We start from the raw sequence: 21,988 nt of genomic DNA on the forward strand, positions 1-21,988 counted from the left end.
AAAAAAAAAAAGAGTAGGCATTAGTTCAGCAATTTCTTTGTTTTGTTTTTTGCTTTATATTGTTTTTTCTGATGTGAAGGTACAGAATATTATTATACATTAAAACGGCAAATATAAGAGTAAAATAATGCATTTACAACATACTAAATAATGCATACTAGCATAATGCATTGTGTCCAACATAGTAAAGCTAAACCTAGAGAACATAAGTTTTATGAATAACACTGACTAGCTTTTTCGGGAAAATAAATTCAACACAGCGCGAAGGTTAAATAAATATGTATTTTTAATAATTAGATATAGGTAGACACAATACATCATGGCAGCAGTATATTCAGTATATATTCAGGCGGAAAGCTAATTAAAAAATTAACTGTTTTCAGTGCAAGGCTGGCTGAACTGAAACGAGTGGGAACTATATAATTTACGTTACATAAAAAAAGTCTAAAATGCTGCACTAGATTGAACGACTACTGAGGCAATGGTGAAAGATTACCTTTTTGCAAGAAAACACATTTTCCACATGGTGAATTTGAAAAGATCATATAATGGCAATATGCGATTTGAATTTTATCTGCACAGAATGTAAAATTCAATTTAATCTTCTTTTAGAGAATCTGAATGAACTGCCATCTATGGCCAAGACTGAAAGGCATGCATTACCAGAGGGGGAACCTCGTATTCATCACTCTGAACTGGACATGGGATAATAGCTGACCTTCCCTAAAGCTGTTTATGAAATGGAGACCTTTGTTTGTGTTCCTCCATTTGATCTCAGACTCATTTTTTATCATTCAAAATTCTAATAGAGCTCATGTTTTGTTTCGGAATGTGACCTCTATATGCACTTGAAGAAGTGATGTCATACAGCTGGATGCTTTTACTGGTCTGATTCAGAGACTTTTCCTGTAACTGTATACTTTCAAGTGCATACGTCCTGGATTTGGGAATGTGTTTCCCCTCTTCAGTTTTTATGTCTCTTTCCTAATGTCTCTAATCCTGTCTCTTTACAAAGTGAGAGGAGGTTTAGTTTGCCAGTCAGGCTGTGGAATGTACTACTTAATATGGAAAAAAGCAGTAATTTCCCCAAACACAGTAAAGAAAGCCCAGCTCTAGGCTCAACTCCACCTTCCTCCTCCCAGTTCTCATCGGTCAGTGCTACTGGAAACACTGCTGGCGCCCTGCTCACTGGCATTCCATGAATTCTTTTATCATGTGCTCACAAAAAGACGAGGGAAAAAAGGTATGAGTCATAAGGGGAAAATTACAGTTAGGGTTAACCCGTTCTGCTTTACAGTGTGTCAGAGTGTTTGCATGTGGCTGGCGTTTCAAAGGAGAACCACATTTGAAATATAACCAAGGATGTGGTCATGTTTTTTAAGCAACCTTGAAATAAATATGTTCATGTTTATTGTTCCTTTAAGTCTGGGAGCATTTTTATTGTCTTTTATACATGTGAGTTTGCATCTTATCATAGGCTGTGAATAAAGAACAATGTGTTTAACTGCACAGTCTAAAATCATCAGAATCACAGTTATGCTGATAATTATCAGGCCCGTTTTGCTTGCATTCCAGTGTATAAACATTGGACCGTTGGGAAATGGTTGAGATGTTTGGAATGCTCTGATGAGTGGAGATGAATGCTGGCTGTCATTTGAATGAAAGCCATTAGCCCAAGCTTTCTGTGCCTCACGGACAATGAGCCTTAAATTCAATTATGAAGTAATTGTTCTGTCATCACAAAACATTTATTCAGCGCAGATGCTTTCACCATGAGACAGTTTCTGCAGGGGTTATTCTTAGTGTACCGCCTCATGGTTCACATGCTTGTGAAAGTGAGTCTAGATAAGAGGAGGCACAGCCATGTTTTGAATTAGTAAAATGGGGGCACAAGTTTACATGCAATATCTACACAGTCAGGACTGTGAATTTACATGTTAAAAGGGAAACTGTACACAAAAATGAAAACTCTCTCATCGTTTACTCAACCTCATGCTGTTCCAGATGTTTGACTTTTTTTTTTCTTTCTGTGGAAGACGAGTTTTAGAATTTGGGAGAATCTATAGACCTTATGCATGAAGGTAAGGTCATACGAATTTATGAATGAACTGCTTGTTTTAAAAATCTTCCTGGTCTACTGGCATTAGTGACCTCTGCTTTAAACATTACAATGCACATGATAACTTTTGTTGAGTCTACGATAAGTAAATCCACTTCATAATTACTCTTCAACAGCGTTGAAGAAAGTTAGAAAGTTCAAAGACAACATTATAAAGACGGCTGTGCACTTGTTTCTTTCACGCAGAAGGTCTATATAATGCAAGCGGATGGGACCTTCAAAGTTACCTCCAAAACCACACAAAACAAACACAGTGGTAACCCACACAACCCAATATGACAGCTGTCCAGAAGTTATATTTTATAGTTGAATGTTTAAAATAGCAATATTTGTCTCTCTCTCTCACACACACACACACACACACACACACACGCACACCTATCGAGTCGCTTCAGAAGACACAGATTCATCAACTAGAAATTTATGGACTGTCAGGGTTGTTTTGTGTGGTTTTTTTTAACCATCAACTTTGAGAGTGTCCACATAATGGAAGTTTGTGTTGTGATAGATAGATAGATAGATAGATAGATAGATAGATAGATAGATAGATAGATAGATAGATAGATAGATAGATAGATAGATAGATAGATAGATAGATAGATAGATAGATAGATAGATAGATAGATAGATATTGTTTTTATTATCATCTAAAGTTCACACAGAACAATTGTAATTACATTTTGAGCCCTTTGAAGTGGAAACTAAGACCATCTAAAGCAGGTTCCAGTACTCCTTCCATTTAGAGATAAACGCATGTTTTTTTTTTTTGCTGTTGTGTATTTGTGTGTGTGTGTGGGGAGGGGGGGGGTGAACAGGCCTGTGTGGATGATTAATGGAGCAGTTAGCCCAGCGGCTGCAGACACATAGCTCCAGTCACAATGAGTCCACTGGCTGTCATCAGGGCTCCTCTGCACCCTCATGCTGCTCTCTGGCTCAACGTTTACAGCTTCTGCATGTCTCAGCAGCCAGGGAATACAACTGCTTCATGAATTGGAGCCATCACTCCTTGTGTAACATTAATTATTTGTTTTATTCTCTCTGTCTTTCATTTTGCCTTATCCTGAACAGATTGCATTTAGCTTTTTTTTATTTAAGTTATGTCATTAATCTAAGCCATTGTTGTGGTGCACAAGCAGAAAAAGCGAAGAAGTAAATTCCAAAATAAAACACTTGCTGTGCAGAAAGACCATGGGAGGGGCAAATGAGAATAACAACTATTAATGTAGTACTTGTCTAATCAACCGAAACATTGTTTGTGCGCCTCAAACACACATTTGCACAAATGACATGGAAGGCTGTGCGAGAAAGAACGAGGCTGTTAAATATTTGGAAATGGAGCTGATGGTAATAGTGGGATCATTCACTGATTACACACAAACGGCTGCAACTCTACCTTAAACATCAGACGCTTTACTGCTTTATCCAACACTCCATCTCTCTTCTCCTACCGACCTCCATGAATTTGATACAGGCTCACAAGTGCCACCGCTGGGAGACGATATCAAATCATCTGCTTTAAATACAGAAGCACCGACAAAGGAGATGCCACAGAGATTATAATTTACATATAACACAATACATCCACTGACTGAAAAGCACTGTCCAGGGCATTGTCTGGCGTACAATAGCCAACAGTCATTCACTACCTGGAAACCACAAAGAGGCTGAGAGGTGAAAGAGAAAGCACTTAATGATTACTGAAAGAAAGCTGGTGAGTGCCGAGCCACTGCGTTGGTGAGATTTTGAGGATGGTGGCGTTAATGGTGTTAGACAATGACGGACGTCTGTATTGCCGGGGGTAAACACTCAGAGTTCAATTTTGACATGACAGCCTAGACAGGTAAACATGTCAGTACTTTGCAGGAAAATTAGTTGAGTCTTGAGTTGTGAAAGACAGTTTTATTGGTTTTAATGTAAAATCTAATCTTGTTCCTCAACAGGATTGCCACCTACATATTTGAGCTGTTGATGGCTACAGCTGTTAAATGCCTGCTAAATGAGATCGGGTTGGTTTGACTAAAAACTAGCTGTTTCCCCAAGACGTTTGAGAGATTCCTCCCTCATTTGAACACGATACATGGGGGCTGATGACTAAGATTATGCTGAGCGCACAAGGGACCTTTCGATAGGAAGCATTCCTCACCGTCCTTGGCATATATAATGTTGTCAGTTACGAGAGAGGACTTCTGAGGGTCATATTCAGACTAAAAAGGAGATAGCCGATAAGACCTAGCTCATCAGGGCTAATTCAAATGGGTTGCAGGAAGACCGGTGGCTGATTCCCCAGGAACTTTCACAACAAACAGTGGTAGAGGAACAGTGGGTGTTCAATTAGCCAGTACCTAACATCATTAAACAATTAGACGCATCCAAATGAAAACAACCAGGAGCATTGTGCCAGTTAACTCCTCCTAACAATGTCAGTGTCGTTTCCTAAAGAAAACCGTGCCCTATGAAACCCTGTACAAACAAAACACTTCTTAAAAGGTAATAGTATGTTTTGTAGGCAGAAGTGAGATTAAACTGATGGCAAATGGGGATTATTGTTGAAATCTCCTGCTTCTCGGATTTTTCTCTTTCAGAAAAGAGCCCAGTAAGGTCGCATATCTCCTCAGAAGGGATATCAATAATGTGTCAAACTGAGCTGCATGTGACTTGCCAAAACCAAAAGAGATTTCAATATGAATTCAAAATAAATTAAAAATGTAAACATGGGGTGTTTTCCTCTTTAAGGACCCTGGATGTTTCAGAAGAGATCTTAACAATATCTTAAATATGTGCTGGTTTCAAAAAATAAAACAAAACAACAATAACAATAAAATTAGAGCTATTTTTTTCCTAAAAAAGCCTATAAACTAAAACTGAACAAAATGAGATTAAATTTAGAACCAACATTGTTCATCTGGATGTCTCTATTTGGTTTAAAGAGAAATTTTTATAAGATTTCTCACACTGTATATATTCACTCTCGCAAATCTGTGTCCATTGGCTCCAAGAACTGCTACCGATTGTATGCCTTTTGGGAAATAACGTCAAAGGCTAGGCCACATGTGCACGAACTGTGTGTTTAATACAGTTTGTAACACCCCACCCCATCCCCACCCTTTTTTTTTAAATACTCACATTGGGTTTTGCTGCATTCAGATAGTCTCTGAAACACAAGTAAGGATCTTAAATCTCACTGAAAAGATCAAATTTGATTTTATAATAGGAAGGAAAGAAGATAAATAAAATTGAAGGTAGCCAAGACTGGTTTATCGATCAATAAAAACATCTTTTCCACATCAAAACGGCTTCTTGTCTTACGTTCAAGCCCCTCTGGAGCATGACAACTCTCATCTTGGGCTTGGCAATGATTTTCATAGCTAACTTGTGTAAAGGCTATTGCTAATTGGCTACCACCCAAAGCCATGACACCACTTCAGTAAAAAGAGAAGAGATGAAAGAACAGCAAATATAATCCAAAGATATCTGATTTCTTCAGAGATTGCTGTACAAATGGTTTCTCAAGGCAAGAAGAGAGGCCCTGTTCTTGGCTTTTACCACATATATCACTCATCATCTACAGGATTATGACATCTGATAGCACTGATGTAACTCTGCAGAGAAACGCTTCAGTATGGGGTGGGTGTCAAATGTATGATAAAGCATACTGCAGATAACTGCAGTTGCACAATTGTGATTTTAAAATCACCACAAAATCAAAATATGCATTTTTTTATTTATTTTTTTAATCGAAAACATTAATGTCCCCTCCTCCTCCTCACAAAGACACGTCTTCTCTGATATTGTGTACATCGACTGATAATCCATCCCCTCCAGCAACCTGTCATTCACATGAGATCAGCAAATTATCCAATAAGTTCCAGGTGGACAAAATTCCCAAAAAAGTCCCACCCTACATTTTTTACTAACAATTTTTTTTTCCTTTTCTTTTTTTTTTTTAACAGAGAAAGAGCAAACTATTACATTTTCCTGAATGATTATGATTAAAACCCTTTTTTTCCCCTTCTATTTACCTATTTATTTTTTATTAAGAATAATATATGCACCCATGGATCGTTCACAATATGACCAGGAACAAGTAATATTCATGAAACTATATAAGGACGTTTTGTGTTCATGTTGACTTTAAATATTTACTTAACCATATAAAAATGACAAATTATATAATATTGTTGATGCTTGTTTCTGGTATAAACATGCAGGTTTATGGACACTTAAGAGTACACTCAGCTGCGAGTGAGTTCACTGGCCACTACACATGTACAATGCCACATGAAAAACCAAAAATGTACCATTGTACCATTACAGGTACGACAGCTTATCTATGGGACAGTACTCTCAAGGGGACACCTTTGTACCTTCTCTATCCCTAAAGCTTGTATATTAGTACCTTAGAGTAATAATAAGCTATGTACCTTTAAGTTAATAATATATACTTTTATGATGCTATAATGAATCCTTTAGGGGCAAAAAAGGTACAAAAACATCCCTTTGAGGGTATACTAGCCCCAAAGGACAGGCTGTTGTTCCCCTGAAGGAAGTTTTTGCACTTTATTATTATTATTATTATTATATATTAAAATAATAATAATGTACTAAGCAAATAAAATTGCAATGGGCAAAATAGCAAAGGGCTTGTCCAAGACTCATTAAGAATTATTTTAAACCTAAGATCCAGATTATGATCTCTGATAATATTTTATCATATTTACGTTTATGTTTATGTGAAGATTTGTTTTAGTATGGCTGTCTCACTGATATCATGTGTAAATATAAATACATATGTAAATAAAACTTTGCTTTTTGGAAACAATTGTAGGCAAGCAATAACAATCATTTTTACAAAACCGCACTAAAGGTGCGCAGCCACACAAACTCGAGATTCTTTCAAAGTTATGCGGGCCCCACATTCCACGCGTGCAGCTTCACCAGCGGGAACCGTATCACGGAGTCCTGCGTCTGACCGCGCGTCGTGTTACCAGCATTTCCTGTGTCTCATATCTGGAAGCTACGAACTCTCCAATGGAGCGAAGTAATGCGAGATGGGAGTGGTTCCGTTATGAGGTCACGGCGAGGGAGCCGTACGCGTACGCGCTCAGCAGCGAGCGCAAGCGGTAGACACGAGACGGACGCGATAGCTGGAAACATTTATTCACACAGCTGAATGAATCTCAGTTGGCAACAGAAAAATAACAGGACCGCGTTTCCTTCGACAGGGAACTATTGAGAAAAATCAGGCGTTGGCTTTATATGCGCAGGAAAGGCTTGCATACGAAAGACTCCAAGGAAGAAACGCGCGAGGAAAGTTTTGCTACGCGAAAACAAACTGGACGGAGCAGTGCAGAAATCGTGACGCATAAGCCATGCACTGGTTGTACAGCGTGGGATAGTTCTTCTGGTGTCGTTCGTTTGAAGGGGATGTCTTTTTGGTGGCTTTCATCAACAAAAGTTTGACGCCAGGAACGCTGTATTATTCTGTTCGACAAGAAAACGCGAAACATTTCTCGCGCTCGTCCAGAGTCGCTGTCTTCATCTGTTATTTGTTGGTTTGGCTGGAGGATCCGTTCCTCGTCATTGTAGTTTGGGGGACAGGGGGTGGTTTGGATATCTATATTTTTTCACTTTTCCTTCATGGCCTCCTCCAGGATGTATCTTCTTATGAAATGCATGCTGGTTTCCCAACTTGTGGTGCTGATCGCGAAGAACAGTCGGGCGCTCATCTGTTTGCCCTGTGATAAGTCCAAATGCGAGGAGCCCAAGCACTGTACGGGTACCGTGGTGTTGGGGATCTGCGGCTGCTGCTCGGTTTGTGCCAAGCAGAAGAACGAGAGCTGCGGCGGAGTTTACGGTCTGTACGGGACCTGCGACCGCGGACTCCGGTGCGTGATCAGACCCCCGTTAAACGGCGGCTCCATCACGCAGTACGAGGTTGGAGTTTGTGAAGGTCTGTATACACATTTAATTTACTCTTTGTCATCAGTGTTGATTGCTTTTATGGATCCTTATGATGGTGAAAGGAATTAAATAAATCACATCAGAATTCTGTCTCCGTCTGTATTTACTGGGGTAACTAAACAAAGCGAATGTGTTATGGCAAGCCATTTTAACACACTGTTTCTTAAAGATAACTAATAATTTGGTTATGTTTACTTATTTTATTAGATGTAAGAATATGTATTCAAGTATACATGGTCAATCAAATTCAACATCTAGAAATTTTTACATTTCATATTAGTACTAGCATATCCCAATAGTGGCAAGTAGCCACTGTTCCACGTACTGTTACTTCTAACATAAAACAAATCTCTGGTTCAGATATGAACTTTTCACTTCTATTCCCCTTGGTGTTTACTACTAGTAGTAGTAGTAGTAGTAGACTCTATTATAGGTACCTATCAGATATTCAAGCTTTACTATGCATTATTTATTAGATGCTAGTACATATTTGTATGACATTAGAATACATCCCAGTTACTTACTAGTTTTGCATTTATCCCCTTAGTTACAATTCTTACTAGTAAGATTACAATGTGATTCCAACTTTGTATTCCAATTGCAACAAGTTGGAATGAACGTTTTATCATCTAATTAGTAGTTACTAATCAAATGTAGTGAAATACAACAGTTAAATACATATTAGTTGGATATGAATAATATCTGAACCACAGCTCCCTATAGAAAACAACAAAATAAATGACCAGTAATGGTAAACTTGATGCTCACCTCTATTGATATTGCATTTAGTAGATAGTAGCCTATGTACTAGCGAAACTGAAAATCTTTCATTGTCACTATTGGAGTATTTACTTAACAGCTAGGGCTACTTGTAACATTAAATAGATTTCTAGCTTTTAAAAAATAATAATAAGTGTTAAAGCGGCCTGCCACAGTATCTGTCCATATGGAAAGGAAAATAAAATAGCTTTGAGAGAAGACAAACTCCTGAAAAATATGAGTCATAATTCCACCTAATTTGAGTAGAAATGAACCATTATCAGCTCTCATTAGATAGAAATATGATTGTAAAGGCATTATGGAGAGGAAAGTGTCAGTGCTGTCTAGTGCACAATAACACATTTCTTCAAACATGACGGTCGTTTGGAGTGAACGAGAGGCACTTGCATTTGCAGCATGTCGGTTTTCCTTTTCTAACGGATTCCGTGCTGTTTTTGTACGTGGTGCCAGCCTCGCTCTTTCCGCCGAGGCTTGTTGGTTTTTCATCGGAATGTCTGCTATGCAACTTCACTTGCGCCTCAGTCAGTTTATTTGACATCGGGCCATTGAGGGACGTGCGCTTCTAATAGCCTACCTTCAGTCGTGAGGCTTTGCTTCTCAGGGTGCGTTTTCCTCACCTCACCTTGATTCGGTTAACTTAATGGTGCTGTCGGGGACTTCTCTGTAGGGGGTTTATCTCTGTCTTTAACATTCTTTTTAAACCTGGCTTAGTACCTTTAAGTTTGAAAGGGTGTTTTTAAATCCTGGGTTATGAAACCCTACTCTAATGTATGTTTTCAGTTTGAAACCATGGTCGGTTATAGATAGATGCACGTTGTTTCGCGTCATTGCCTACCTGATTAAATATTCATGAGCTCTTGTACTGTCAAATAAACGTTCATTTGCTGTTTGGTTCTTGTGTCTGAGCTAAATTAATTGGAAAACGCCTTAACTGGAGCGAAGCAAAGATTCTATTGTTTGTTCAAGTAGTATTTTTTGGAAACCTAGAAGAGCCAGAGCCTATTTCCGTGGCATTTCACAGATGGACAAACTTTTTTAAATCTATTTGTCCAGTAAATGTTACTGACCACATAAATAAACAAGTGTAAAAGCAGATATTCTGCAGTAGCTGCACAAATGTGAAAACTGTTGAAAACTGAAGTCGTTTCTATTTTCACAGTGATGTCAAATATCAGCCAATTTTTCGGCCCATCACCATTTTTTAAGTCGTGTTTCTGCTGCTGAAGAAAGAATCAAAGCCATAAATCTTAACTGAAACTTTGCAGACCGTGTAAACTAATAAACCTTGTAAACAACTACCAGAATATGTTATCATCTCAGGACAATAGCCCTAGAGATCTAAAACTGGCACAGCAATGATCAAAACTGTCATATTAGCTATTTAGACAGACTTCGAACAGACTGCTACTTTTTCTGCATGCTTCCACAATATATCAGTCTACTTTTTCCTCTGAAGAGTGCCATTGCTTGCTAGGCCTAGTCCAAGTTGGAACAAGACTTGGTCGGAGGACAGAGGACATGCAATGTCATGGGTCAGGTTTCAGCATGGCTGGCTATGAAAATTGAAGGGGTCTCGACCATTTGACATGTAACTGCCGGGTTGACATCTGCTGTAATTCAGCAGAAAACATTGCTGCATTGAGTGCCACAGCTACGGCTGTCAGATAAATGAGTCAGATGAGAGAGCACAGAGAATGCCAGTATAGGCCATGTCCTCCTCACCTCCTAACAAACTAAGACCTCAGAGGGTCTTAATAGTGATTTAGTTTCTAAAATACATCTGCTGTGGACTGTGCCTGCCATGAGACATCAAAGATTTGTTCCGGCCTTTAAAGGAGAAGTTCACCCAAAAAAGAAAATTTTGTCATCATTATTCATCCTTGTGTTATTACAAACCTGTATGAATTGCTTCCTTTTTTTCTGGGTAACACAAAAGGTAAATTTCTGGAGAATATCCTGGCCGTGATTTCAGTTAAATTAGACTGATTAACAACTAGGCTGTCAGCCTTAAAAAAGGACCAGTAATGTGACTCATATCAGTTTTCTGGAGCTGAATAGACAAAATTTGAAGTTATATTATTATTATTAGTTATATAATTAATATAATTACTTTTGTGTTTCACAGAAGAAATAAATACATTCATTTAGTGCGACACGGTGGGTGAGTAAATAATAGCAGAATTTTAATTTTTGGGTGACCTGTTCCTTTAAATTTAGCGCCACAGCACAGTGGTTAGAGGTGAAAACAACAAAAGCCTTTTTCTGTTCAAACTGATGGTACACTTCACATCCAAGTCCATAAATTCCTGTGCATTCCAAAGCATGAGATTACTTTGGACAGGCTGTTTACAGTGAACACATACATTCAATATGATGGTCTTGAATTGCCCTGCAGGCTTCTCTGGAGATGGGCTTACCAGGCACATCACATAGAACACCCAGGGGGGTTAGTGTCAGGACCTTCCAGGTGAGCTTTCCCTGGGAAGTGAAGTATGATGTCTTGCTTCTCTATTCAGAGAAAGCAGTCAGCGGTCCCAGTGTGAAGCTGGCTGTACTTGGGAATCATTTTAGGCCTCATCTTAACAAGAAAAGACCTTTACACACAGCTCAAACTGTGTCAATTTGATCATTTCAGTTGCAGTCCTTGTGTTTTACATCCACTGTTATACTTAGCATAAATTATTTATTTGTTGGTTTGGCTGGAGGATCCGTTCCTCTAAAAATAATTTTCCAAGAGACATTCCAAATCGCATATGTTTATGTCTATGAAACACATTGATTATTTATGTTTTACTGTGGTTTTCTTGTAGAACTGCTTTATAGGTTTTGTTGACGTTCATATGTTTTCTGATGATTCTAACCGATTTTACTAGTGTTAGAAAAAAACTGTGCCTTGTAAAGCACAGATTGGATTATTTTTATGAAGCCTGTCAATAGAAGACCTAGTATGGAGCCAGAAATCAACATCTAAGTTGAACTTGATGGATCTGGAAATGTAACATGCATGGTTGAAATTTTTGACATACTCAAGTTGACCATTTATGCTGCAATATATTTACTGAAGCTTCACCTTGTCCACCCATCTGGAGTTGGAGCCCTGAGCTTGACAGTGTTAATATAGCACCGGGCTCAAATCATAATCTTCCGGACTAAGAGAAAAGCAGCGGTCTTTATCATTGAAATGGCTTCAGACTGGGAAGAATGGAACTTGATTATACACAATCTGTTTGCAAAGAACACCTGGAGAATGAAGCATGCCTGCCCTTATTAATGTCATCCATACAAACCCTGGACTCTGCCTGCTAACAAAGCAGCTCCACATTGGCCGTAATCACTGTCAGATGGAGTGCTTTTTGTCTAAGGCATTCCTCTTCCAAAACGCTGAATGACCCATCTAAATAAAGGTTATGTGATGATTGGGGAAACATAATACAATTTATGATACAAGTAAACTATGAAGATAATCCGAGTTAGAGAGATTGCAACAGCTAAACCCAAAAGGAGATATTCTGAAGAATGAACCAGTTGTTCCTGCAACAATTGAAGCTTCCAAGCTTTAAAAAGAATGCAGAAGCATTGTAAATATGTCATAATAATGTTTCACATGAAATGTGTGCTATATTCCAAGTTTTCTGAAAAACAGACTGAAATTAAAGTAATTATTTATTGATATTCTTCCCCTCCAGTGAGCTATTAACTGACGGATCGTAGAGTTAGTGAATTGAACAAACTCAATATCTGGATCAGGTGACCGTTTTGAAGCTCTAGTCCCCATTCTTTGTAATTGCCTGGAATAAAAGACCAGAACAGTAACACAGGTTTAAAGTAACATGGAGAGGCTGGGTAAATTATGGAATTTTTTGGCTGAACTACTAGAGATCTAAATCAGGCGACTATTTTGAAGCTTTAGTCCCTATTCTTTGTGGAGTAAAAGTATTTTATGATTTTACTTCACCTTAATCCCTCCCTGTTGTTGCTTGTATTATTCTAAATGATGTCTGAAACTTTGTATTATGAGTGTTTGGAATAACATGGTGAGGGTGAGGAAATGGGGACAACATTTTTGTTTGAAATATTTCTTCAAAGCAGAGCATTGCTGCCAGTTCACGTCTTTGCCTATGTTTTTTCATTTTTTCACAAAAAGGCAGAGTGCAAGCAGGCTGAAATTTGTTGAGAGAAACCGCATGTCTGGTATAGTCAGTGAAGACAAGCAGAAAAGTGTGCCCCCGCTTGGCAGCCTCCCTGTCACAGACTTCCCTGAAGGCTCTCTTCTGCTCCTCGGAGTACTAAGTGTCCTCAGGGGGTGCTGCGTAGGGGCCGGCAGGACTTTTCAGGGTTATAATTCAAAGCCTGAAGAGTCGGTGTCACAAAGGGAACAATGAACAGATGACACAGATTTTAGTCATTTTTACAAAAAAACACAAAGTCCTCTATTGCTGAAGTCAACTCTGTATTGGCTTTGCCGCCCATTTACTTCGATAATGTAACATATTTCTGTGTGAACTGGGATATTCAATGAGGAAAAAGGAGTGGTAATTCACTGGATTGTGAAAGTGGGCAATACGTACATATACAAAAAGAGTAAGCTCTACACCTAATTACTATTTCTGCTATTATATAGTTATTTTATATGGTGGTAATTTCTTATGAATTTGTACAATGTGACTCGTACAAAAATTTGGGATAAAATGTAAGCATAAAATTAATTTTAGAATCTCACCTTAAATCAAAAAAGAAAAAAAAAAATGTATGACTGAGATACATTTTAGTCTCCAAATTGCCATGAGAGTTTGTTGGCTATTTTAATTTTTTGTTTTTATCCAGTGCAATAAATGGGCAATTTTTTTTTTATTATTATTTATACATTTATTATTTTATATCATGAAGTAATACAATTTAAGTGTGTTGATGAATCGTCCACAATAACACCAGGAATATGCATTAAATAAATCCTTAATTCTAATGCAATATTGACTTTATTGCCAGATTTGAAGTATTAATAGCTTTTCTGATTTATTATGAAAATACTTGTTTTCCTGTCTTCAGTTTCTTGTATTAGTCGCAGAGTAGCATCTAACGACCCAGGCGTTAAAAATGCTGTCTTTTTCTGACAGAGTAATTAATTGGTTTAGTTACAAATTAGCAAGCATCTCTTGCTTCAGGAAGGACTCCTGCCTTGATAACAACTAGGTGCCACTGCAAAGTACAGCAGGGAGGCCATGTTTCAGCCAGCAGAGGACGAGCAGCGATTTGATATCATGCCTTGATATCAGCAAAACAACACTTTTCACTGTGTTTGTTTATGAAGAACCGCTGTGTTGAAAGTAGGCTCATTTTATTCCTCCAGTTTTTGTGATTTCATAAGCTTTTTTTTTTTTGTGAGCTTGTTTTAGCCGCCTCTTCCTCTACCAGACAGTCTATATTAGATATTGTGAGAGAATGGTGTTTTCTCTTAGTACAAGGTTATAATACAAATACTGAGTTGAATGGAATTCCGTAGATATTGTAATAAGAGCAGTCACACTTTCTAAAACTGTTATTGCTATAACACATCTCCGACTATATTAATCTGTTGCATGCTTCGAACAGAGTGTGAAGATATTTTCAAATTTGCATGAAGTGGAAATTCACTGTCTATATTCTTAACGATTTAATCTAATTATTTTTGAGCTCGTTATTTAATCAAAATATCACAATTACAGACTTCTCTCTTGTGACTTCCTGTATTGGTCGGTCTTCACCAATAATTTGAGTCTGAGTCATGTAATGAGCAGATGATAAATGAAATCAAGCCACTGCATTGCTTTTCTTCTTTTTTTTCGATGACCTATGTGCTCAAATGTACGTCATGATACAGAAAAAAAAGGTAACACTTTATTAGTAGATTAGAGAACACTTTTGCTATTAACTAAGAGTTTTCCCCTAAGCTTAAGCTCCTAATTTGCTGCTTATTAATAGTAAGGTAGTTGTTAAGTTTAAGGTTTGGGTTGGGTTAAAGGATCTAGAATATGGTCATGCAGAATAAGCCATTAATATATGACTAATAAGTACTAATAAACAGCTTTTAAGATGGTAATATGCATGCTTATAAGCAATTAGTCAATATAGTAGGAACTGGTCCTTAAAGTGTTTTCCAAAAATCTGTCACTACTTCCATTACATCACGACTTAAAGGATTTTTTGTCTGGGTTTAGTGAATGTAAAGTCTCTAAGATGGTTCTTACAGTTTTAGTATTGTGACTAAAGTATAGTAATCCTGCTGTAAAGTTGTGTCCGACTGATTGTATTTTCAAAACTTACATTGACGCCTTCACAATGTTGTAATATCCAGTGGGAAATTATGTTTTATAATGTTTTGGGGCATGTCAATTACAGACTTATGATAGGGGTTAAATTAGTCATGATTGAAGTTATAATTGTCAATCTTTGTTCTATAATTACATTGTAGGTTTATCAACTTAGCATAATAACTGACTGTGATTAGTTATATTAAAATTATTGAATATGGAAAAAAACTCCAGACTACATCTTTGGTCCTACATGATAAAAACTAAAGCCTCAAATGGCCTGAACTTGCTTTTAACTGAAAGCATCAGTGATAAGCTTACATTTATTATGAAAATACAACAAACAATATTGTTGTGATGTTGGTTTAATGACTTAGTTATGTCTATTTAATGATTACTATAATTTAATTAGATTAATTAATGAGCATATCGTTTAATTAGTGTGATTAACTTTTTAATTGATTTACACTTGTAGTATGCATTTTGCATACTGAATAATGCTAAATACTGCTCATGTAGGTGGTTGGATTGGCATTTCTCTCTCAACATAATTGTGCACGGCAGCATAAGAATGATAAAAAAAACCATAGTCAACCAACATGCATTATGCATATTTGCACTTCATTTTGTTGCATTAGCATTAAAAAAATTGTGTTTCTCAGAAAGTTAAAAAGAGAAAGAAATATGAAAGTGTGTTAGTTTTTCTTTAACTGAAATCACTTGAATGCACATAACGTCATGATTATTATTTCTAAACTCATAAGTGGGAACTTCCCAGGAGGTCTTCAAGGCGATGCTGTATGTGAACATGCCAGGCTCAAACCCGGTGTGGGGTTCTGACTGCCGCGGCATGTTTATCATTTGACAGGACACTCAACACTCCACGCCCAGCTAAACGACCCAGAGCTGGTCTGGAGAGCCATGCTTAGTTACTGATGAATCAGCTGTTGACAGCAGCTATTTGGGGACTTCATCCCTGTGGATTTGGGGAAACATCAGCTTCCAGTCCTTGATCGTTACAAGATCACGGGCTTACACATACTCACAGTCCCCTATAGACAGCCATAGTGATAGGTTTGTGTTGTTTCAGGGTGTTGTGCCGTACAGCTGTCATCACACCCATCATATGCAGATGACCGAAACACTGCAACACAAGTGTGCAACTATGCACCAGTAGCTAAACACATGACTGACCCTTCAACAAACAGACATGGGTTAGGTGAGAGAAGTGTGACTTGACTTGTTTATCCTCAGAGTATTTAATTTAACACACCATGGGGCTGAGAAGTTATGGATAAAAAAAAAAAAAAGTCATATTGTAGATCATGTTGTAAGTTTGCTAAATCAAATTGTAGGTTGCTCGGCAGTACAAGGGCAGGATTCTGCAAAAACGGTTCTGGTTTAATAGCCGAATTGCTCATATATGTGCAAGGCCCATTTATTGGCAAGCAGGCAGCATTCCCCAGAGAACAAATTACATGCATGCTGATGGTGCTTACTATGGGGTGGTGGATGTATATTGAAATAAATCAGTGTTTTGGACTGATTCATTGAAACTCAGCTTGTCATTTATGTTACTGAGGCCTGTCATAGAAAATTAATGGCCTTAGGAAATGTACTAAAATAATTATCATAGTGTTTTTTTTATGTGTAAGTATTAATTAAATAATGTAATATAATATATAATTAAATTATATATATATATATATATATGGCTCTGACGTTGTCTGTGGTTCAGCAAATTCCTTGACACATCTGTGTGTGGTGGCTCTTGATGCCTTGACCCCAGCCTCAGTCCATTCCTTGTGAAGTTCACTCAAATTCTTGATTCGATTTTGCTTGACAGTCCTCATAAGGCTGCGGTTCTCTCAGTTGGTTGTGCATCTGTTCCTTCCACACTTTTTCTTTCCACTCAATTTTCTGTTAACATGCTCTGATACAGCCAACTTCTTTGGAAATTAATGTTTGTGGCTTACCCTCCTTGAGTTGATTAGCTGATTGGATGTCACCATATTCTAATTTGTTGAATTGGTGGGTTTTGGTTAAATGTGACCCAAAAATCATCACAATTAAAAGAACCAAAGACTTAAAATACTTCACTCTGTGTGCATTGAATTCATTGAATTTATTTAATTCATGAATTTCACAATTTGAGTTGAATTACTGAAATAAATTAACTTTTCCATGACATTCTAATTTATTGAAATGCACACACATATATATATAATATACAGTCATGGCCAAAGATGTTGGCACCCTTGGTAAATATGATCAAAAAAGGCTGTGAAAATTAATCTGCATTGTTAATCCTTTTGATTTTTTATAAAGAAAATTCACAAAAATGTATTTTTCATTGGATCATATGAATTTAAAACGAAGGGGAAATACCATTATGAAATGAATGTTTTTTTCAAATACTTGTTGGACACAATTATTGGCACCCCTAGAAATTCTTATGAGTAAAATATCTCTGAAGTATATTCCCATTCATATTCACAATTTTGAGCACTCCAGCATGATTATAAACATGAAATCGTCCAGCTCTGGCTTCCTGCTTCACAAAAAAATAAAAAGAGCAAGGAAAACAAAGCCCAAATTCCCTTAATCATCCATCACAATGAGAAAAACCAAAGAATATATTTCTGATGTGCAGCAAAAGATAGTTGAGCTTCACAAATTAGTGAAGTGGCTTTAAGAAAAGAGTTACAGCAGTGAAAATACCCATTTTCACCATCAGGCCAATAATTAAGAATTTCCAACCAACAGAAAATGTTCAGAAACTGCCTGGAAGAGGATGTGTGTCTATATCGTCCTAATGCATGGTTAGGAGGTACGTTTGAATGGTTAAAGACTCTCCAAGGGTCACAGCTGGAGAATTGCAGAAAATCGTTGAGTTTCTGGTTCAGAAAACCTTTTAAAAAATGTCAAACAAATGTTTTTTTTTTTTTGTTTTTTTTTTGGAGGGTTACAAGAAAAATTCTCCTAGCAAAAAACAACTCCAGCATATTCAGTTATCAGCCACGACTGTAACTTTAAATGGGAATGACTTCTATGATCAGATGAAACTAAAAAATTAGCTGTGTAGCAGCAAACACTCAAGATGGGTTTGGTGAACACAGAGGAAAAAAAGTACCCCTTGTGTACAATTAAATATACTGCTGTATTTTTTATGTTGTGGGCCTTTATTTCTGCTGGAGGTCTTGGACATCTTTGATTCTATCAAATACCAACAGATAAAAAATCAAAAAGTGACTGACTCTGTTAGAAATCTTATAATGGGCCATGTTTGGATCTTCCAACCGCACAAAAAGCCAAACTGAGCTCAAAACTGTCACTGAGCTCAAAACCAAGCTTCTGCTATAGCCATTCCAGTCCTCTGACCTGAACCCTACAGAAAATGAGAGGAGTGAACTGAAGAGGAGAAGCACCAACATGGAGCTGGGAATCTAAAGGGTCTGGAGTGATTCTGGATGAATGATTCGTCTCTGATCTCTTGTCAGGTGTTCTCTAACCTCATCAGGCATTATAGGAGATAATTTACACCTGTTAAACTGGCAATTGGAGGTTTCAAAAAGTATTGAATAAAAGGGTGCCATTAATTGTGGCCAATGTATATTAGTGAAAAACATTTATTTCATAATGATATTTCACCCCCATTAAAATTTTTCTATTACCTAATGAAAGGATACATTTTTTTGTGATTTTTTCTTAATAAGAAATCAAAAGTATTCACAATGCAAATGAATTTTGAATTATCAGTTCAATATACGTATTCAATATATCAGCAAACCCTGGTATTCATCCATCTTGAGTGTGTTCATCCATCCCAAGCACACAAACATGCATGTGCACAGATAAGGTGCATTTGCACTGAAAATAAGACTTCATAATGTTGCTGGCAGATAGAAGCATCTTTAGGGTCAGGTCATTCTTATTTTGAAAATGTGCTGCTCTCTGCCACCATTTATCTTTCGTGTAAATCGTGAGAGGCTAGGAATGTAGGAACTGTATAATCCTTTATAACACGACTATCTTTCTCTCTTATTTCCGTTATTCCCGATACCCCTTGAACCTCAAATGCACATGTAATTGTCCATGTGCTCCTCTTTAGTGTTCAGTAGCCTCATTACTTCGGCATTGCCAGACCTGTTGGCTTTGGGGTACCTGCAGTTTTAATGATACTGTGAAAATGTATTGGGATGATTCTGAAACCTGGTTACTCTGTTTGATATGGTAATTTAGTAATATGAATTTCTGTTTCTGTGGTGTCTTCATTGATATGTGTCTCTTTCATTTTCGCTTAGATGAAAACTGGGATGACGACCAGCTCTTGGGCTTTGAGCCATGCAATGAAAACCTGGTTACGGGCTGTAACATCATTGATGGGAAGTGTGAATGTGACAGTGTACGAACATGCAACAACCCATTTGAGTTCGCCAGCCAGGAAGCCTGTCAGACAGCCCTGCAGAAGATTGAAGGTACCTCTTATTTTTCCATTATTATTATTTTTCTCTCTCTGTCTACTTCTAGCATAAAGCTTGTACCTGCCTGCGCATATCTTTCTGCAGTAGACATAATGTCATCATGTTGTTTAATGCATTCTTGATGGGTTTCATCTTTAAAATATGTGTTTGAACTCTCGAGTTTGTGAGCATACTAGAAAAATTGTTGCAAGGTAAAACTAGCATAGTATTAAATATAGCACAAATGTTATGCATTCTTCTGCCATGCATTCTTTTTAATTATCTAGAATTAGCTTTGTTAATAAGATTCCTCAGTTTTGAGAGTATCCAAAAATAATCAGTGTTAATTTTTGGCATCATTGAAGGGATGATTTAACCTGTGAACTAATTTAAATGAATGCATATTAATAAAACTGAGAATGTCAGTGACAGTCAATGCAGCTTCTTTTTTTTTGTGCAAATATGCAGTAGGTTATTTCCAAAGCTATTTTTTGTGTACTAGTTCAAACTTCACCTTAAGTAATAACCCCTAACAAATACTTGTTTAGTAACGGTTAGTAACGTAACCTCTGTTCCCTAAAATAATGGAACGAGCATTGGGTTTAACATGCTTACAGGCAAACTCCTGTTTACTCTGATACTGAAGCCTGATATGTTCACATTCATATAACTGCACGAACAAATGGCGCTTCAACTTGCCAAAAGGGGAGAAGCTGACTGATATAAGTCAGCTCAGATTGCTGTTCGTCAGAATCTTTTCTCCTCAGAAACTTAACGAAAAGGTTGTTTTTTGCCAAATGACCGGTTAGCCATGAGATCATGATTTGCCGAGATGGCTGCCACATATAATTTGTGTGTGGAAGGGGTGCACCGCTTATCCAACAGCTCTTGCAGAAAGTTTAACACTGATGACATGCCACAGAAGGACAGGACTTTTATCTTTGCAGCACAACTGTCAGAAAAGACTGACCATTTAAGGGCATAGAGGAGTCACATAAACAGGGCTGTAGCCTCCAAAATGGTATTAGTCACACCTGTGGGGAGCTGTAAAGGTTTCCATTGAGGTGCCAAACATGAAGGCTCCACAGCTCAGGCCGGGGATGGTAAATCATGCCTCTCGCTTGAGAGAGGAGGTCTGTCCTCAATGGTATCTGCCAAGGGGCTGCCGATAGCAGATAAATCAACTCTGGAAACCACATCTGATTCCTTTTGAGTGAGGCCACCAGGAGGACCAAACATCTGACTTCCCTGACCCATCTAATGTGAGGAAGCAGGGCATCCAGGTGGAAGGCAGACAAGAAAGCACTGAGCCATTCGTGGGCCAGGGCATCTCGCTGCTTCTAAAAGTACATTTGGCAATGAAAGTTGTCTTCTGAGGCGAAGTGGTCTACCTCTGCCCTCCCTAAGACAGACCCTTTTTAGGGCTATAAAAACTGCCATCATCTCGAGGCATTGGATACACAAACTTTTCTCCAGGTTTGACCAGGAGCCAAACGCCAGTCTGCCCCATTACTGTGCTCCCCAAACCTAGTTGGAGGCATCTGTCATGACCACCTTCTTTCTGGAGGTCAGTTCCAATTGGACACCTGACTAAAAGAGGTGAGCAGTTTCCAAGGGGCCACAGCTCTGATGCAGCTGTGGGTTACCCTGGGATAAAAACAAGCACCAAGAGTGGGACGGTACATGGGCTTTGAGCCAATATTGGAGGGACCACATGTGAAGCAGGCCAGGAAGAATCAAAGAAGAAGTGGTTGACATAAGTCCGAGCATCATCTGAAAAAACTCTGAGGAAATGTAAAGTCCTGAGTTTGAATGGCGTTACTAGCCACTGAATTGTCAGGAAGCGTTCTGGCGTGATCCATGCCTGCATATGGGCTGAATCAATAATGGTCCCCAGGAAGACGACTCGCTGGCTGTAAAACAGACAGCTCTTGGCTTAGTGATGTTTAGCCCAAGCTGCTCCATTTGGCAGAGTAACAGCATTATATAGCAGTATATATATATATATATATATATGTAGCTAGGCGATTCATGATGCAGATTCCCATCTATCTGAATTACAGGATTGCTACGCCACCCCTTCGAACGCAAATCTCAAGAAGTATGTGATGAGGGGCTATTTGTATGAGAAATTAAGGGTTGTTCAGATCCACCAATAAGAATTAGTCCCCGAGGCATATCTGTGCAAGGATCTGTTTCAAAGTAAGCATCTTCATAAGCGCATAATTCAGATCCATGACATCAAGAATGGGCCTGAGTCCACTATCTTTTTTTGGTAATAAGGAAGTAGGGGCTGTGAAAGCCTGACTTTCTGTTCGCCAGAGTTTGTACTCATATGAGTATCGTTGTCTTGTACCGAAATTTGAATAAAACCTCTG

General features: G+C 38.0%; 1 protein-coding gene across 1 annotated transcript in view; it reads left to right on the forward strand.

Annotated features, from left to right (window-relative positions):
- The first annotated feature begins 7,117 nt into the window (after positions 1-7,117).
- Positions 7,118-21,988, forward strand: part of LOC113060464 (cysteine-rich motor neuron 1 protein-like) — a 100,227-nt gene continuing 85,356 nt past the window's right edge. The window contains exons 1-2 of the mRNA XM_026229391.1: positions 7,118-8,069; positions 19,452-19,625. Of these exons, the coding sequence (XP_026085176.1) occupies positions 7,757-8,069; positions 19,452-19,625 (487 nt within the window). The 5' untranslated portion in view covers positions 7,118-7,756. The remainder of the gene's footprint in view (positions 8,070-19,451; positions 19,626-21,988) is intronic.

Source organism: Carassius auratus, chromosome 42, assembly GCF_003368295.1.
Source record: "Carassius auratus strain Wakin chromosome 42, ASM336829v1, whole genome shotgun sequence".
Classification (NCBI taxonomy): domain Eukaryota; kingdom Metazoa; phylum Chordata; class Actinopteri; order Cypriniformes; family Cyprinidae; genus Carassius; species Carassius auratus.